Below are 18,667 nucleotides of genomic sequence, written 5' to 3'. Positions count from 1 at the left end.
AATATTATTGTACCACCTCTAGTCTCATACTTTTATAATGGCCCCATAGAATTGTTTTTAAAACCAGTTACATAATAAGGTCATATTTAATATTACCCTGGTTCTGTTTGTAATTTTTGACCCATAACTGAAAGAATTTCCTTTAATTTTTTAAAATAAGTGTTTTAAAGCATCTTCTATGCAACTGTGTAATTGGAGGGCAAAATGGTAGAAAATCAAATTGGTGTGAGTGGGTAATGCCATGGTTCTTCTATCAAAAAGAGGAAGACAAATTATATTGTAATCAGACATGGCACCCTAAACAATGCTGTTACAGTAGTACGGAAACCTGCCAGTGCCATTTCTCTACGGATTTGAAAATAGAAGGGCCTCAGTTGAGGGTCAGAGGTGGATGTCTATCTGCCATCTCTGTGACCTCAATGACCTCCGCCAGTTACCTGGGAAGTCAAATCCCTGAGGAGCATCTCAGGGAGGAGCAGTGGGTAGCAGCCTTCTTGCTAAGGCTAATATACTTGTCAGATGACACTGCTCTGAGTATACTGCTTAAAGGGGTCAATGGTTTTTAAACACAGAGTGAGTAGAAAGACAGAGAATAACTTTAAAAAATCCACAACCACATGAGTTTGAAAGAAGAGCTGAATCAGATGTGAGATGAGTCATTTGCAGTATATTTGAGATAAACAAAGAAATACGTTCATACCTGATTTTGGGAACTGTAAAATCGGAAGGAAGCTTTGAGATTTTCACCATCTGCGGTCTGTTTGGAAATTTCTCAAAGATTCGAAGACGCAGAGGAAGTTTTTCTTTGGTGTCTGCATTTGCTTCACTTTGCTTTAACTAAAGAAAAAATAGAAAGAAGGAGAAAAGAGAGGAAACTATAGTGCTGTAAGTCATAGATGATGAAATTTTCTGAATCAAAGAAACAAGAGTTGTTACATGAAGACGCAGTAGATGGCAGCAAAGAACTACCAAGTATACTTCTGTCCCTGCCCTCCATTGCTCTCTGAGCGCTCAAACTGAGCATGGGGAAACAAAAACAAAACTAAAACTAAACAAAAATCTAAACCAGAAAAAAAATATTAGAAGAAAAAAAATTATGTGATTTTATTCCCAGATATAGGCCCCTTTTCATACCAAACATTTTTTATTGTTGACTTATTTATCACTAGCATAGCCAAACAATAAAATGTGTTTTATAAATGTGTGTTAGAATTAGAATCCAAATGGATAAAATAATAAATGAAAATCCTAAGTAGTAATATTTGAAAAGAGGGAAAATGTGAAGAAAATTGGTCATTTATTGTAGCAGATTAAAAAGAAAAGCTCAAAATGGAAACAACACAGAAGAGTTTTCTATATAGTAAAAAAGATGGTTGGGAATTAATACATTATGTGCCATTAAGTATCTCTACAAGAAATGATAAGCAAATGGTATGTATGCATGTATGTATGTATGCATTTATTTTTCTATAAGATGGTTTAAATTTTTTTAAAATTTGATCATTAACAGTATCACAGATGATCCCCATTTTGCCCCTTTTTCCTCACTCCACTCAAGCCCTCCCCCCAAGTCTTCCCCACACTATTGTCTGTGTCTATGGGTTATGCACATATGAATATATATTCTTTGGATAATCTCTTCCTGTCCCCTCTACCCTCCTCTACATTGAGATCTGTTATTTTGTTCCATGTAGCCATGCCTCTAGATCTATTTTGTTTGTCAGTTTATTTTGGTCATTGGATTCCACATATAAGTGAGATCACGTAATATTTGTCTTTCTCTAACTGGCTTATTTCGCTTAGCATAACAGTCTACAGGTATATCCGTGCTGTCGCAAAAGGGTAAGATCTCCTTTTTGAAGTCCATGGTGTAAATGTACCACAGCTTATTTATCCACTCATGGGTACTTGGGCTGTTTCCAGCTCTTAGCTATTGTAAATAATGCTGCTATGAACATTGGGGTGCATATATTCTTTCTGATTGGTTTTTATATTTCTACAAATCAGGATTCAGGGAAGCCAAGGCTTAACATCACAAACTGGAACCAACGCTGAGCGAAGGAGACATCGTAAGAATGGACTTGGCTGGCAGAATTCTGACTTGAAAAATGATGTAGTGGCTTCCACACTTGCTCATCCTCCCTTCTTTCCCCTCCCACGGCTGGCTTCTCTTGAGGCCTTTCCTTACTGCTCTTGACCATTCCCTTCCTCCCTGACCTTTGTACAGACGGAATTCACCTCTGCAGGTCCACCCTCTCTCCTGTCCTGACTCTGCAAACTGCATCTTTGAACGTGGATTCTGTATGAAGAGTACATCTAATTCAGGCAGCCTTTTCAGTCAGGTTATGATGATTCCAAAGCCATCAGCTTCTCATCTCTTGTTGAGTATGCTTTTCCTCTATAATTACAATTTGTCTTGTGTTTACGGAAAGATTACCACAAGAGTTCTTATAACAGGAAGACAGGTAGCAGCTGCCTTGTACCCATATGGGGGATATCCCAACCGACCAGAGAAAACGTGAGGCTGCATTTTTGGAGAACATCACAATTTTAAGACAATATATGGCTCAGTTGTCCAATTGGTTGTAAGCCATAGTGAGATTATTGGTTTCATTTCTAGATCAGAGAAATGTGCCCTTTTTCTCATTGTACTACAAAATCTAACATCTTTGTTTTATATAATAGAAACAATTCACTTTTGCCATTTGTATGTTTTACTTAATTCTGTGGCTTGTCTGGTTTCCTGTCATAGGTGGTAATCTCATTTAGGGAAGGGGCTGCTCCTGTTCATTGCCTTCCTCCCTCCTGAAATGGAGCACTGAGCACAGCACGTTCTCCATAATTTGATGGTTATGATAATGACAGTGATAAAGGATTAGCTCCCAAAGGCACAAAACAAAATGACTAGCATGTCCATGAGGTGTAGGCGATTAGAAAAAGGGTTCCACACATAAACAAAGATGTTCATGAAAAAGAGACTTCTTTTCTAAAAGCTCAATGACAAAAGTAGAGTATACAAAAAAGAAAAAGCAGTTAGTAAGTTAAGTCAGACCAGAAAGAAAGACAATTATATGAGGCCAAAGAAAGAGACTTGAAAAAGTGGAGAAGAGCAGAACTAAGGTATTTAGTTCATGCATTTGCCGACAGATTTATTTATACATTGATGCAGTCACTTATAAATCAAATCCTAGAGGCCAGGTCATTGTTAAGTTCTGGGGCTAAAAAAATAACTAAGACACAGCATTTGCCCTCACAGAATCCACATTATAATGAATAGATAGTTATAAAAACAGATTATGACAATAAAATAGAAGAGCTACTCTAGCCAAGATATTAACAAAGTGCTGGATACACAGGTGAGGAGCAAAGAGACAAATAAGAAAAAAAATGAAGATGCTACTTCTACTTTCAGAGACTTCTTGGGCAGCAGAATGGCTACACCTAACTGTTAGTCAACATAGGGGATCTATAGGTACCAACACTGGTATGCACATTTATGAGAATTAAATGTTCAAAAGACTCAAGAGCAAATGGTATATTAATCAGGACATATCATCAAAACAAAAACATGAGGCTCTTTTCTAAAAGCCTCTATGCGTGTCCATTCTCTCGATCCCTACCAATACTTTTCTGGTCAAAGATACCACCTGGGCTCCTGTACTAGCTTCCATGGTCTTCCCATCTGGTTTGGCTCCTTCGAATCTGTTCTCCACCCTGTGGCCCTAGTAGTATTCTCACCTTCTTGCTTAAACCCTTCAATGGTGTTCCATTGCTCTTAAAACTCTCAATATTTCCGAGTTAATACCCGATTTAGCTACTCCCTATTTGTCCAGCCTCATCTGGCTCTCTGCCTACATATCATCTTCTTCTAGTTCCTCAAAATTGTCTGGACCCTCTGCCTCAGAGGCTTTGCACATGCTGGTCCCTCTGTTGGGAGCTCTTCTCCTCCCCTTTCTTTTTTATTCTTCATCAACTTTTTCTACTTGTTCTTCTGATTTCAGTTCCATTACCAATTCTTCAGAGAAGCTTTCTGTGACCAACAAGGTCTTCCTCATAGCATATTGGGTTGGACTATATTATTGTTTGTGTAGGTCAAAGCACTAAAAAATAGGCAATTTCTTATGGCTCAATCTAATACATATTGTATTAGCTTCCTAGGACTGCTATAACAAATTATCTCAAGATTGGTATCTTAAAATAACAGAAATTTATTCTTTCAGTGCTCTGGAGCCTAGAGTTCCTAAGTCAAAGTCCCAGAAGGCCATGCTCTCTCAGAAGGCTCTTGGGAAGAATCCTTCCTTGACTTTTCCAAGCTTCTCATGTCCTTGATGTTTCTTGCCTTGTGGCTGCATCCCTTCAATATATGCCTGTGTCCTCAAAATGCTGTCTTGACCCTCTGTTTCTGTCTTTCTATCTGAATCTTTTTCTTTTCTCTTACCAAAACACCAATCACTGAAATCAGGGTCCACCCTAAATCAGTGTGATTTTAACTGATTACATTAGCAAAAATCTGATTTCCAAATAAGGTCCCATTCTGAGGTTCTGGGAGGACATGGATTTTTTTTTGGGGGGGGGGGCACTATTAAATTCACTACATAGAGCATTATTTGAAATTATAGTATGTGACCAGTTGAACACTGTATCTCTTTCCTGAGACTGTAAATGCTAGGAGGGCAAGGATAGTGTGGAGGCTTTTCATAATTTCATATCCAAGGCCTGTCACTATATTTTACACAAAGTAAGCTAAACAAATATTTGTTGAATAAATAATTATACTGTTCAGGTGGCAGAACTAAACTCTCTAGCAGATAACTGAGAAAAGAAAGGATTTTAAATATTCCCTGAAGGATGGAGAGATAAGCAGAAAATATCTATTTACCAATTAAATAAATGTGTTTGTGTGGAGTATAGGTGTCCTTGGATTCACAGAAGAGAATAAAATTTGACTCTATGGCATTTAATCTGAACTTCTGTCTGCCATTGATGAACTTACTGATGAGTGATTAGAAGAAATTTAGACATAACATTTTACTAGTATATTAATCTAATATTCCAGAATATAATGTTTAACATATCTAGGTTGCCAGTATAAAAATTAATCACATTACCTATATGTTTTAAAAAATAAAACCTATTCTCATTTGTATTAAAGTTACTTATCTTCCCCCAAACTTGCAAACTCCTTAGGGACCAGATTCTATTTTTTAAAATTTACTTTATAGCACCTTCTAGAGCAGGGGTGGGCAAACTTTTTGACTCGAGGGCCACAATGGGTTCTTAAACTGGACCGGAGGGCCAGAACAAAAGCATGGATGGAGTGTTTGTGTGAACTAATATAAATTCAAAGTAAACATCATTACATAAAAGGGTACGGTCTTTTTTTTTTTAGTTTTATTCATTTCAAATGGGCCGGATCCGGCCCGCGGGCCGTAGTTTGCCCACGGCTATTCTAAAGAGTAAAAACACAAGAACCATTAGTGAATAAATAAGTTAGAATTCAGCATGTGTTTGATCATTGCATGACAAAAGAACAAAGAACAAATGAGAAGCTGTTTTTGATGACTCAGAAGGTTCTTCAGGATACTACAACCCTCTTCCTGAGTATGAGGCATTGCTGCTCCATACATGTGCAGGAGGGCCAGCTAAAACAGAGAAAGATGAGTGGCTACTCAAATGGTAGCTACACCAGACCTCTCTACTAAGTCGCTAAACAAGGGACCTCTTTTTGAATAGCAGTTGTGAATTTCACAACATAATGTTAAGTGAAGGCAATCAGACAAAACAAAAGAGTACATACTGAATGATTCCATTTCTATAGTTAAAAAACAGGCAACGATCTATGCTGCTTAGCGTCAGGAGAGCGGTTACCTAGGGATGGGGTGAAGTGTAATAACTGGAAGGGTGTATGGAGAAGGGGTTCCTAATGGGCCTTTACTCTTTTTTTTTATCCGTGCGCTGTATGTGTTCAGTTTGTAAAAATTAAGCAAAATGTCTCTTTCTATGTGTTTATTACAGTACAGTAAAAAACCTTTTTTACAAAAAGGGTAGATAATGCAGTAGAGCAAAATCATGTAATCCTTACTTCACCGCTATTAATCACCATAACCTTGTCCATCTCTCTTTACCCATTCCATGAGTATAATTAAGATATAAAAAGAGAAAGAGAAAAGAGCAAGATGTGTGTGTGTGGGTGGGAAGGGGGAGTAGGTGGTGGAAAGTGTGAGGAGGTTGAGGCAAACAGGATAAAGAATAATATTTCATGGCATTTTGAAGCCACTATAAAGTTTCCTTAATATGTGATAAAATGGCATTCTACTTTTTATCCAAATGCGTTCCCCTCCTTGCTTATAAGCAGAGATTTTCCAAGATCAAATTAGCTTTGATGGCAATGAGTGAATAATATGGACTATAAGAACTGGATAATAATTTAAGATCTTTATACTATACCACAAAAGCAGACCTATCATATAGCAATTCTAATTCCAATTTTCATGTAAAAATTATTTCAAAGATCATGATTCTTGAATGGAAGGAACATAACGCAGAGAATCCCAAGATTTTATTCTTTACCCTGAAAAAAAAATACTAATGTAAAGAACAGTACAAAGGAAGGAGTTTGAAATGGCTTCCACTGGGCATGAAGTCTGGCTGCCACAGATCGGATGATAGCTTTGTACCAGACTCACAGGGCAAAAAAACACACATTTTCAAAAAAGAAATGGGAATCAAAGAAAAAAAATTCAAACCTTGAGCTTTAAAAAATATAAATCATCTAAGCTCAGTGCTATTCTCTGGCTCAGCACCTGTCTTGCTGAGATATCATTACCCATTGGGCGGCTGAAAGCCTTTTGCTTTCCTTGTGCTTCTCCAGAGAGTTGGGTGTAATTGCTCTGCATGACACATACCCTGTTCTGCCTCATCGCTTAAATCTTCCACATTTCAGCCTGTGTTTTCTTCTGTTAAAATATTCAAACAGTATTTCATTTCAGTGCCTTTCCGAATGCTGGGACAAATAAGTGAATGGAAGGATGACACTAACTCTGCATTTTTATAATTTTTGGTGTGGTTTTTCAAAAAGAAATACAATTTAAAAAGCATTCAGACTTGGGAAAGAGTCGTCATTTTAGAATCTAGTCCGTGCTAGTTTGGACGTGCAGAGATCTGTGGGTGAATGTGACTGAAGAGTATTTGTTGAGTGTTCGGTATATGAAAACGATCACATTATTTTTGATCTGGAGAAAGGAGTTCCTCTTTGTTACCTGGGTAGATTAAAGCAGAATTCTCTTTGTTTCTTTGCATGATGGCTTTTTTTTTCTACACATGACACAGTGATTCAGAATTGAGTTTTTTCCTAAAGCATAAACTATGATTTTTCAAGAAAGTTTCTTTTGCTATTTTGCCTCTGTGATTTTACAACCCGAATGGCAGGGCTTCTGGGTTAAAACAGATGGGCTATCTGGAGGAACGATCGAACATGTTGGTTTTTATTAATATCCCTGTGTTACTATAAAACATTGATATATAAATATAAACTATATCTCTCCCTAGCCTGTTGAATTCCATAAAGAATTTCTTGGGGGGAAGACCTTTTCATTTTTATCCCGGGCAAAGGTCTGTTTGGCCACACGATTGCTTGCAAGACAGCAATACTCTACCCTTTAAAAATGTTTCCTTTCAAAAGTGCTTAAGTCCTTGATGTTTTTCTCCTTCTACAAAAATTTTTAATAAATCCAGTACTTCCAAGGTCAAATTGGGGTTTTATGAACGTAAATTGCAGGGCTCATTTCTTGGTTTACATATGGATCATAAAAGCTATATTTTTATGTGACAGCTGACACCCCAGAATGTTCAAAGTAATTTCATAACTGATTAATGGCATGTGGTGTTTCCTTTTCTACATCCCTCAACAGATTCAAGAGCTGTTGCTCATTCATCTTTACAGCATACGCATGAAGGAAATGGGGAGAGGAGGGACGTTCTTGGAGGAGCTGGTACACTGGGGAATTGAGTGGCGGCTGTGCTTCCTGCTTTGGGAGGCCAGCAGAGCACTTATGGGCTGTTGCATTTACACCATCTTCGGACATCCCTAAGAAGCACACAGAATGTTCACTTTCATGCTCTCATAAGATCTTGTTAAAACCTAAGGTCTTTACAGGCTTTACATGTCATGCAGAAGGGTACCTTGTGCAGCAATATAAATAATATTTGCCACAAGGCTAGGCTAGCAGAAAATGCTAACAAGTTAGTAAGAGGGAAAACTAACGTGCCAAATTATATCAAAGGAATAAGTTTTTCTTATATTATTGTCCCTTTAAATATCATTAATAAAGTTAATGATTTCTTAGAGACAGTAGTAATGAACAGTTTTGTTTTGTATGTTTTTTTTTGTCTTCTTTTCTTCTAGGTCCAAAAACCTGTATGTTATATTATATCTTTCTTGTGTTATTCAACTGAAACATAATTGTTCCCATTAGGGAATTAACTGAGTCATTGAAACATGTTCATTATGATAAAAAATGCATTTTTTTGCTTCACTTCAGATGAAATTAAAGTTTCATGTAAACTAGATGCTTGGTTCCTGTTATGAGACTAATATTTAGTAAGTAATAGGAATAAAGCCCATACCAAAGGGAATTCAGCATATATATAGTGTTCTCATATAACTGTCCTCTCTTTTTGATTTAGAAAACATAAGAGACGAAATCCTCTAAGTAAAAAAGTAAGAATATGTGCATTTAAATTTTTGTTCAATTTTATAATCTCTTAGCCACTCTGGATTTCAATGTTCTCAAATGAAAAATGGGAATCCTCATTCTTTTATATAAATGCCAGAAATATAAGTGACATAGCATATTGCCTGTAATTTGAATTACTCAAGGGAAATGTGCTATAAAAACCAAAGCTGCTCTGTCAGTGTGGCTCAGTGGTTGAGTGTTGACCTTTGAACCAAGAGGTCAACAGTTCTATTCCTGATCAGGGGCACATGCCCAGGTTGCAGACTCGATCCTCAGATGTTTCTCTCTCATTGATGATTCTATCTCTCTATCCCACTCCCTTCTTTACTCTCTAAAAAATAAATAAAAACATATTAGAAAAGGAAAAAATTGAAGCTATCACTATGCCCCAGTAACTGGTAGTTCTATGTGAACAAGATCTCATCTCAGTAAGTGGAGATAAATGACGAGGAAAGCACATACAGGGTGGGGCAAAAGTAGGTTTCCAGTTGTTAGTATGGAAAATCTATCTATACTAATAAAAGGGTAGTATGCTAATAGACCAGATGTATTCCAGACGACCATCCAGACATCCTTCTGGACAAAGCCACAGCAGCTGCCTGAGGCTCAGGGAAGCTGAGGATGGTGGCTGCCCAGCCACCCAGGGCCAGTCCGAGGCTCAGGCAAGCCGGGGATGACGGCTGCTCAACGACCTGAGGCTCAGTTAGGGGATGATCAGGCTGGCAGGGGAGCAGTTAGGGGGCGATCAGGCCAGCAGGGGAGCCGTTAGGGGCATCAGGCTGGCAGGCAGAGGTGGTTAGGTGTGATCAGGCAGGCATGTAGGCAAGTGGTTAGAACCCAGCAGTCCCAGATTGCGAGAGGGATGTCCGACTGCAGGGATTGAGCCTAAACCAGCAGTCAGACATCCCCCGAGGGGTCCCGGATTTGGGGCCGGGCTGAGGGACACCCCTCTGTGTACGAATTTCGTGCACTGGGCCTCTAGTTTACACTAATAAAAGAGAAACATGCAAATTGGTGTCACTCTGCTACGCCCACCAGTCAATCAGAGCGACTATGCAAATTAACCCAACAAAGATGGGAGTTAATTTGCATACACAGGCATGGAGCGAAGACTGAAGGCTCCCGCTAGAGTGAAGACTGAAGACTGAAGACTGAAGACTGAAGAGGCTTGGCTTCTCCTCTGCGGCCATAGCTGGGCCACAGCGGAGAAGCCAAGCCTCACTGCTGCCGGAGGGGAGAAGCCAAGCCTCGCTGCAGCCGCAGTGGAGAACCAAGCCTCGCTGCGGCCAGACCAAAGGCCTGGGTCCCGGGTGCTGGAGGAAAACTGGTGCCAGCAGCCAGGGGAAGGAAGGCTTATTGCGCGAATCTTTGTGCAATGGGCTTCTAGTGTATATATAAAAGCCTAAGCGACCAGCTGACTGGTAGCTATGACATGCACTGACTACCAGGGGGCAGACGCTTAACTCAGGAGCTGCCGAGCTACAGTGACTTGGTAGCTGTGGTTCTCAGGTGACACACATAGAATCAGAGAGGAGGGAGCCCAATTCTGGGGTGTGTCACCCAAGAACCACCCTCTCACAATCCAGGACCCCTTGGGGGATATTGGAGAGTCGGTTTTGACCTGGTCCCCACAGGCCAGGCCAAGGGACCCCACCGGTGCACAAATCTGTGCACCAGGCTTCTAGTAATACAATAATTAATAAGTATAATATGAGAATAAACCATTTTGCCTACTCACAACTAAAAACCTACTTTTGCCCCACCCTGTATGTGCTGTTGCCCCCTCTCATTCCGCCTCTCTGGGACTACCTCATCCTTTCCCAATCTTTCCCATTCTTCCTCTTCACTGTGTTGATTGATTTTCTCAAGTCTCCTAGTTTAAAAAATGAAAATGAAAATAGGGAGAAGCAAACATGTCTCCTTATCATGTGTCCTTTATTCTTCTCCTTTCAATCTCACTTCTTGAAAGAGTTGCCTATGCTCACCATCAAAGCTATTTATCTACACTAGTGTCCCACTTACCTTCCACCTGCTCTGGTCCCAGGTCTCTCCCTGTCCTTGCCAGTCCCCAACATTTCCCATGTTGCTGAATCAAATGGTCACTTCGTCATCCCAGATTTTATCTCACTGCCATTCCTTAAACCCTCCTAACTGGATTTTCATTGTAATCGTGTCTTCTTAAATTCATCTTTTCAGAACACCATTAAAAGAAATGTCACCATGTTCCCAATCCTCAAAGTAATTCAAGGATCGTCAGTTGTGTATAGAAAATGCAAATCTTCTTAGCATAGCATACAGTAGCCTCTAGCGCCTTGCCCTTTAGACTCTAATAATACTGATTTGTACATCCTTCCAACACAGTCTTATTTCACATGTTTGTGCCTTTGGATATGCCACTTCTCTGCCTACAATACACTTTCCTTCTACCCTTGATGAACTCTTATACATTCTTCAAAAATCATCTCCTTTAGGAAGATTGCTCAGAATAAAAACAACAGGTAGCTGAAGTAGTGAACAAGTGTGCTACATACTATGCTGAACACTTTCCATTGCTAATATTATTTAATCCTCAAAATAGCCCCTGATGTAGGTACCATAATTAGCTCCATATTCTAGCATGTTAAATATGAGGAAACTGAGGTCCAAGGAGATCATGTAAGCTGCCTAAGGCCATGCAGCTAGAAGTGGTAGCACTGAGATTTGATCACAATCTTTCTGACTCCATAGCTTGAGTCTCTAAACACTGTTGTATACCGCCTCATCAAAACATTTTCAAGCAATAGATGGACTTTTACTTCTGCAGTGTTGCACCTGCTATTTCTTTTATATGGGACATTTTATCCCACTTTGCTAACAAAGTATTATTCATCATTTTTAGACACATCTTGCCAACTTGAGTCTCACCTGAGTTAGACATGTCTCCCTCTATGCCTCTTTATCTTTCCCCTGGTAAGACAGCAAATTTTTAACAAAGGGCAGAACTCTTTGTAGCCCCATGGCCTTACACTGTGCATTTACACTCGCAAGACAATGATAACACAACGGTGATGAGATGAAGAACAAAAGGGCAACATCAATGGCGTCCCATAAACAGGTCGAAGTGGCCCATTTGTGACACTTCTCATCAGCCTAGTATTCTTTTCTAAGTTCTTTACACTGCTGAATCAGCCATATTAACCAACACAACAAATCCCTTCAATTTCAGATGAGTTATATTACTAATAAAGATGAAGAGGAGAAATGACAGGTCACAGCACATTTTTCTGTTAGAAACAAAATCATAAGAAGCTTTTGATTTGGCTCCTGATGACATATATGCTCCAATTTTTCAAGATCAAAAAAGCATAATTAACTATAAATTCCATACCACATATTCACAACATAAAGCTTCACAGATGTATGCACCTTGGAACAAGGCAACGTAAGAGCCAATGTATGTTTTTATATGCTGTGTTATTAGAGTTCACCATCACAGAAAATTCTTATCTCATTAAAAAAGCTTTATTTTGAAATAACTTGAAACTTTCATAAGAGTTGCAAAGATAATCCAGAGTTTCAAAACACCCTTGACCCAGCTTTTTCCTGTGTTAGCATTTTACATAACTATAGAACATTTGTAAAAGTAGGAAATTAACCTTGGTCAATGCTTTTAACTAAAGTGCATAAGTTATTTGAAATTTCCAGGTTGTCTTTTTTTTTTTTCTGTTTCAGAATCCCATCCAAGATACCACATTGTACTTCATTGTTATGTCTTCTTAGGCTCCTCTTAGCTGTGATAGTTTCTCAAACTTTCCTTGTTTTAAATTGAGCTTGACAGTTTTAAAGAGTTCAATTGTAGAGTAGGGCTGTCTGATGCTTTCTCATGATTAAACTGAGTTTATGGTTTTTTTGAATAAAGGTGATATGTTCATCTTATCATACCAGGGGGTACATGACATCAATATGCCTTGATATTGGTAATGTTAACCATAATCATTTGTGTAAGTGTGTCTGCTAGTTTTCTTCACTATAAAGTTACAATGTTTCCCTTTCCTTACACTATAAGTTAGAAGCCAGTCAGTAACTCTGGCTGACACTCAAGGAGTGAAGAATTAAGTTTTATCTCCTAGAGGGAAGGAGTATAAAAGAATTTGTAGACATGTGATAAAGCCATCACAATATTTTTAAAAAATGATTTTGGGGGAGAAACTTTCAGGCCATCTAAGTACCCTATTTCTCCTTAAAGTTTCACATACTGCCCTGACCGGTTTGGCTCAGTGGATAGAGCGTCGGCCTGCAGACTGAAGGGTCCCAGGTTCGATTCTGGCCAAGGGCATGTACCTTGGTTGCGGGCACATACCCAGTGGGGAGTGTGCAGGAGGCAGCTGATCGATGTTTCTCTCTCATCGATGTTTCTAACTCTCTATCCCTCTTCCTTCCTCTCTGTGAAAAATCAATAAAATATATTTAAAAAAAAAAGTTTCACATACTAATTTTAGTGTTCATCAATAGAACTTGCCTATACTAATTGCAACTGCATTGTCCTGTGCATGAAAAAGGGGGCTATATGCAAAGTAACCTCACAAAGTGATCTGATCACAAATTCCTAACTGAGCAAGTCATGGTGAGTAGTCATGCCCAAGCCTACAACTTCTTTAGCAAAATGTTTTAAGCCAGCCCCATCCATTGTTCTTGTTCAACTAGGTTAAGACACATTAGAAATACCAGATTCAATACCCCTAGAAGAGGAGGCTAGTATTTATCCTCACCAGAGCATAAAATCTTGTTAACTATCCTGTAATCCAATCCCAACCTTGTTTCCTCCAATCCTCCTTACATCTCCTGCTTAATTTCAAATGTATAAGAGAAGCTGCGAAACTGTTATTCTCTGGAGCATTTAAGATCTTGCTCCATGGCATACGCTTTCGAAAGTTCTAATGATGATTTTCTATTTCCCTCATTTGTTATTCTATTATTTTTATCACTTTACATTTCTGATTTGAAGTTATCCTGTGAGAAAGCGTTCTGCCTTCTCCAACATTTTTCATTTAATCACTTATGTATACACTAGAGGCCTGGTGCAGGAAATTTGTGCATGAAGGGGGGGTGGTCCTTCAGCCCGGCCTGCACCCTCTTCAATCCGGGACCCCTCGGGGGATGTCCAACTGCCTCTCACAATCCAGGACCGCTGGCTCCTAACCACTCGCCGGCCTGCCTGCCTGACCGCCCCTAACCCCTCTGTCTTCCTGCCTGATCGCCCCTAACCACCTCTGCCTGCCTGCCTGATCGCCCCCAACTGCTCCCCTACTGGCCTGATCAGCCCTAACTGCTCCCCTGCTGGCCTGATTGCCCCTAACCACCTCTGCCTCGCACCACACCCAGGACCCAGGATTCCTTCCTCCGGCCGGTTGCAGGCACCTGGGACCTGGGCTTCCCTCCTTCTGGCCAGCCACAGGCACCCAGGACCCAGGCTGGCTTCGCCCAGGCTGACCACAGCCACAGAGGACCATGGGCAGGTGGCTTTGCCCAGGCCACAGCCACAGGTGCAGACGCCCGGAACCGCAGAGTGTGCGGCTTGTCCCTCTCCTGGGCCACAGCCTGGCTGGTCCCCATTCCTCTCTCATGAGTTCATTTGTGCCTGGCTGGTCCCCATTCCTCTCTCCCCAGTGTTGAGTGTCTGAGCCATTATGGCATGATGGCATGACAACCATTTGCATATTTTCTCTTTATTATATAAGATATGTGTGTTTTTTGACTATTTATCTTATTCTTTGGGTTATAATCCAAAACTACTGTTTTTTATTTTATGCCTTGGCCATTGGGAGCTCTTTCAATTGAGACCTCTACACTTTTGATATAGCCTTATCTTCCTTTTGTTTTAAAGCTCTTCCTTAATTTTTGGCTCCACAAAACACGTACGTCTCATCTTGAGTCTTCCCTTATTCAGCTCTAGAATTAGCCATTTCTCCAAAGCGTTGATTTGTTATTTTTGGGAAATGGTATGAAAAAACTAAAAATCTTGGGCAATGGGTTTGTTTATTGTTATTGATGTTACTGTTTTTAGGCTCACTCAAAGGAAACAGCTAGGAAGGATATGTATGTATAGAAACTCATATAGACACACGTATCTATAATTAGTACCTATCTATGTCTGTATCTATCTTGTAACCATAGAACTGTATTCATCCATGTATCTATCTACACACATGAATATGAATATATATTCATCATGAATCTGTATATCTATATACAACTGTATCCATGTACTATCTACATATTTATGTATATACCTACATATGTATCTATCTTAAAATAAAAAATAAACTGAGTTCATACTGATACTCCTACTTCAATCCAGCACCACAAGGTTTATTGCAGCATCTCCCCTTTTGCTTATTTGTAACTTCTTTCTCTGACAGTGTGAAATAGGGCTCTCATTATCATAGTAAATTCCTTTTTTGTTCCACCTTAGTATACAGATAACTAAGTATCATTGATGTTATTTACCATAAAATAAATACGGCACTTTAAATTAGAGGCATGAAAGACATATTTTGTATTGGAGTCTCCACATTGGTGTCTTGAACTTAAAAGGACAGCTGTGCTCTGTCCCCTGAAGTAATTCCTTTTCAGGCAGCGATTATACATTTTCCAAGTACCATTCCTGAGTATGCTTGTGGTAGATTGTAGAGTTGTTCAATTTTGCATACTTTGATAAAAAAAGCTTATTAGATGCACTATGAAAATTCATACTAATCAACATATTTTATGCAAAACTCTATGGAAATAGGGTTAACATGCATATACATTTCTTGTTTCTTAGAAATAACCTGTCATTCTTTTGTTAATATCAGAGTAAAAATATTCAATAGTCATATGGTTATGTATAAGAATGCCAGACAAGTCCCATTCCCCACTGAGCCTAATACTGAGTAAGTGCAGGGAGTACACTACAAGGAAAGATCAACAATGAAATCACTGACCCTCAAGAACAGGGAAACAGAATTATGAATAAAGAAAAACAGACTGGTCACTGTTCTTAGATAAATTCCATAGCTTTCTGACCACCTTTAATTATTAAAAATCAGTTGAGTGCAATCCAGTCTCATATCTGGTTTAAACCTCCTCCGAAAAACCCACCCAACTGAGCTACAAAGTGTAAAATCTGGCCAAAACCTGGGGAGGGGACATGGTCTATTTTTTCAGTGCTCTATATCTCCTTTTTTAACAGGCTTAATTCACTTTATTTTTCTTGTATAAAATTATGCCATGGCCATGTATCTCCTTCTTTTTGTCCTTCTAGCAGAGGCCAGGGTTAAGAGTTAGAAGAAGGGATTGTCTTAGGAAATTTCAGGGTGCCTCTCTTTGTAGTTTGGCCTAGATCTAGACCTGTTCAAAGATGATGGCTCTCTATAAGGCTGACTAGCATTGTGGGGCAGTGAAATACGGGATTCTGGCCTAAAAGGAGTGATATGGCCTAGAAGAGCTTTACTTATTAGAAAATAGAACTCGAGACAGAGAAAGTGTTGATTATTTGTAACAGAACCAAAAGTCAAAATTTACATAAAGAAAAACAAAGACATTATTTGGGTTATTCTAAGAGCAAAGCAGCAGCAGTTATTAAAGGTTGTTTTTCCTCATGGCGCCAATCTCTCTTTTCTTCCCATCCTATGCAATCTCATCCAGATTTACAACTTTCACTATTAAGCAAATACAGAGAACTTCACTAGGATTAAAGAATAAAGAGGACATGGAGTTTTCTGGTTTTTCACTGACTTACCCCATAGGCCTAGAATATAAGGAAAGATCAACTGGCACATAGTAGACACTGGATAAATTACTAAGAATTACATTGAGTAATCATAATTAATCTCCAGCCAGCCAGCCCTAATCTTTAAACTCTAGACCAATACATGCAATCAAATATTAAGCATCTGTGTTCAGAATCTCAAACTCATTACAAACCCAACACGCCCAAGACTGAGTTGATAATGGTTTCCCTCAAATACAGTTCTATACTGATGTTTCCTGGTTCAGTGAATGTCATCATTATCCATTCAAGGAGACAAACCTGAAACCAAGAGTCATCCTTGAGACTCTATCCCTACGTCCTTCAATCCAAATGGTCACCAAGTCCCTGTTGATTTTACTTCCCAAATAGCTCTTTAATTCACCACTGCCTCCCATCTTGAAAGCCTTCAGTGGCTTCCTATTACTCTTAGGTTAAAGGTTAAAAAAAAAAAAGCTCTTCACGTTTTTCAAGCAGCTTCAGCGTCCATACCTGCTTACTTTTCTAGGACCACTTTAGACCACTTTACTCTGAGCTTTCTAAATTCTGTTTGTGCCGAATGCTTTTCCTTCTCTCTGGAATGCTCTACCTCCCCGCATCTACCAACACCTCCATGAAGTTCACTGCAGCTCATTCTTCATAACTTAGCTCACGTGTTTCTTTCCCCTTCCTCACCTCCCTGACCACCATCTGGGTCAAGGTCTTTTATTAACTTCTCAAATTGTGTTCTTTTCTAAAAAAAATCATCTCAATTTGGAAATATTTATTACTTGATTTGATTGTCTAGCTCCTCCATTTGATCATAAATGTCATGAGAACAGAAAACTTAATTGTCTAGTCTTGTCTCTTCAGTGTCTGGCCAGTGTCTTGCACATGGTAGGAACTCAAAGATTTGAAAAATGAATGAACAAGCAGATGGATAATAAAAAAGGCTTTGGGAAGAATGGAAAAGTATATGGAACTGTAAGACAATAAATTTCTATAGTTTTAAGCCACCCAGATTTTATATTTCTGTTATGGCAACCTTAGAAAACTAATATCTATTCAAAGTTCTGTGTGAAACCTGAGACCACAAGAAATCAGTCAAGGCAAGGACAACATCTCCAGTGTATTCATGTTTCCTGTTTAGGTGCACACAGGGTAAACCTCCCCTCCCCAACTCCTTACAAGTCTTAACACAGCTAACAGTCTTTTTGCAATTCAACAACTGTGAGAAGCTGCATAAAACTGAAAACAAATTTCATGCTTTTTCTTAGGACCATAACAATGCACTTTCCCATTGTCTGTGACAGGATCTGAAGAACAAAAATCACTGTAAGTTTTTAAAATTTCTCTTGTCTTGATTAAATGAAATATAGTCCCCACAGCTGAGGGCCAGGCATTCTGAGTTCAGACAGAGTTGAGGTGTTTCTTGCCTAGGTTTGGGCACTTTTTTTTTTAACTTGAGGAATTATCTTACAGTATGCTGTGACAAACTGTAATAAAAGTAATGATAAATTAGCACAATTATAGAATGACACAACCAACAACTCAACAGTGTAAACAGACAGTCCTAGGCAAGTCATTTTATGTTTGTTCAATGGCAAGAGAGACTTAAGCTAACTTATAAAACATCCTGAGTGCCAGTGGATGAGGCAAAGAACAAGGTTCTGGAAAATCCTCTAAAAGTGATCTGGTTTGGGTCAGTCACACAGGAAATTTAGGAAAGGCTTAGAAAAACCCTTCTTCCAAGAAAGTCTCAAATCTATAAATTTACTTTTATAAGACTTATTTGATTAGAGGCAAAAGAAAATGACTCCAAGCTGTTCTTGGTAGGTGAAAGCTGGCATTCTGAGAGTGCACCTATTGTCCCTACTTGCTGTCCTCTCAGAACACCACTTCCCAGTGTCAGAAAGGAATCATTTCCTCTTGAGGCTGGAGAACAAAGCTCTGGAGGTGTTTCAGTTCCCAGGGGCTGTGGTAACAAAGTACCAAAAGTTGGGTGGATTAAAACAACTTCTGGAGGCTAGAAGTCCAAATTTAAGGTTTCTGTGGGTTTGGTTTGTTCTGGATGTTCTGAGGAAGGGTCTGTTTGAGGATTCCCTCCCAGCTCCTGGTGAAGGTCGGCAATCCTTGGTGTTCCTTCATTTGTAGACACCTCAGTCCAGTCTCTGTCATCACTTGG

General features: G+C 39.2%; 1 protein-coding gene across 1 annotated transcript in view; it reads right to left on the bottom strand.

Moving 5' to 3' along the window:
• Window positions 1-700: 700 nt before the first annotated feature.
• The window catches only part of NALCN (sodium leak channel, non-selective), a gene marked incomplete at its 3' end in the record, with an annotated part of 213,114 nt that continues 195,147 nt past the window's right edge, over window positions 701-18,667 (bottom strand). The window contains exon 16 of the mRNA XM_023752477.1: window positions 701-837. Within this exon, the coding sequence (XP_023608245.1) occupies window positions 701-837 (137 nt within the window). The remainder of the gene's footprint in view (window positions 838-18,667) is intronic.

Source organism: Myotis lucifugus, unplaced genomic scaffold, assembly GCF_000147115.1.
Source record: "Myotis lucifugus unplaced genomic scaffold, Myoluc2.0 scaffold_33, whole genome shotgun sequence".
NCBI lineage: Eukaryota > Metazoa > Chordata > Mammalia > Chiroptera > Vespertilionidae > Myotis > Myotis lucifugus.
This window is presented reverse-complemented; position numbering and strand designations above follow the sequence as displayed.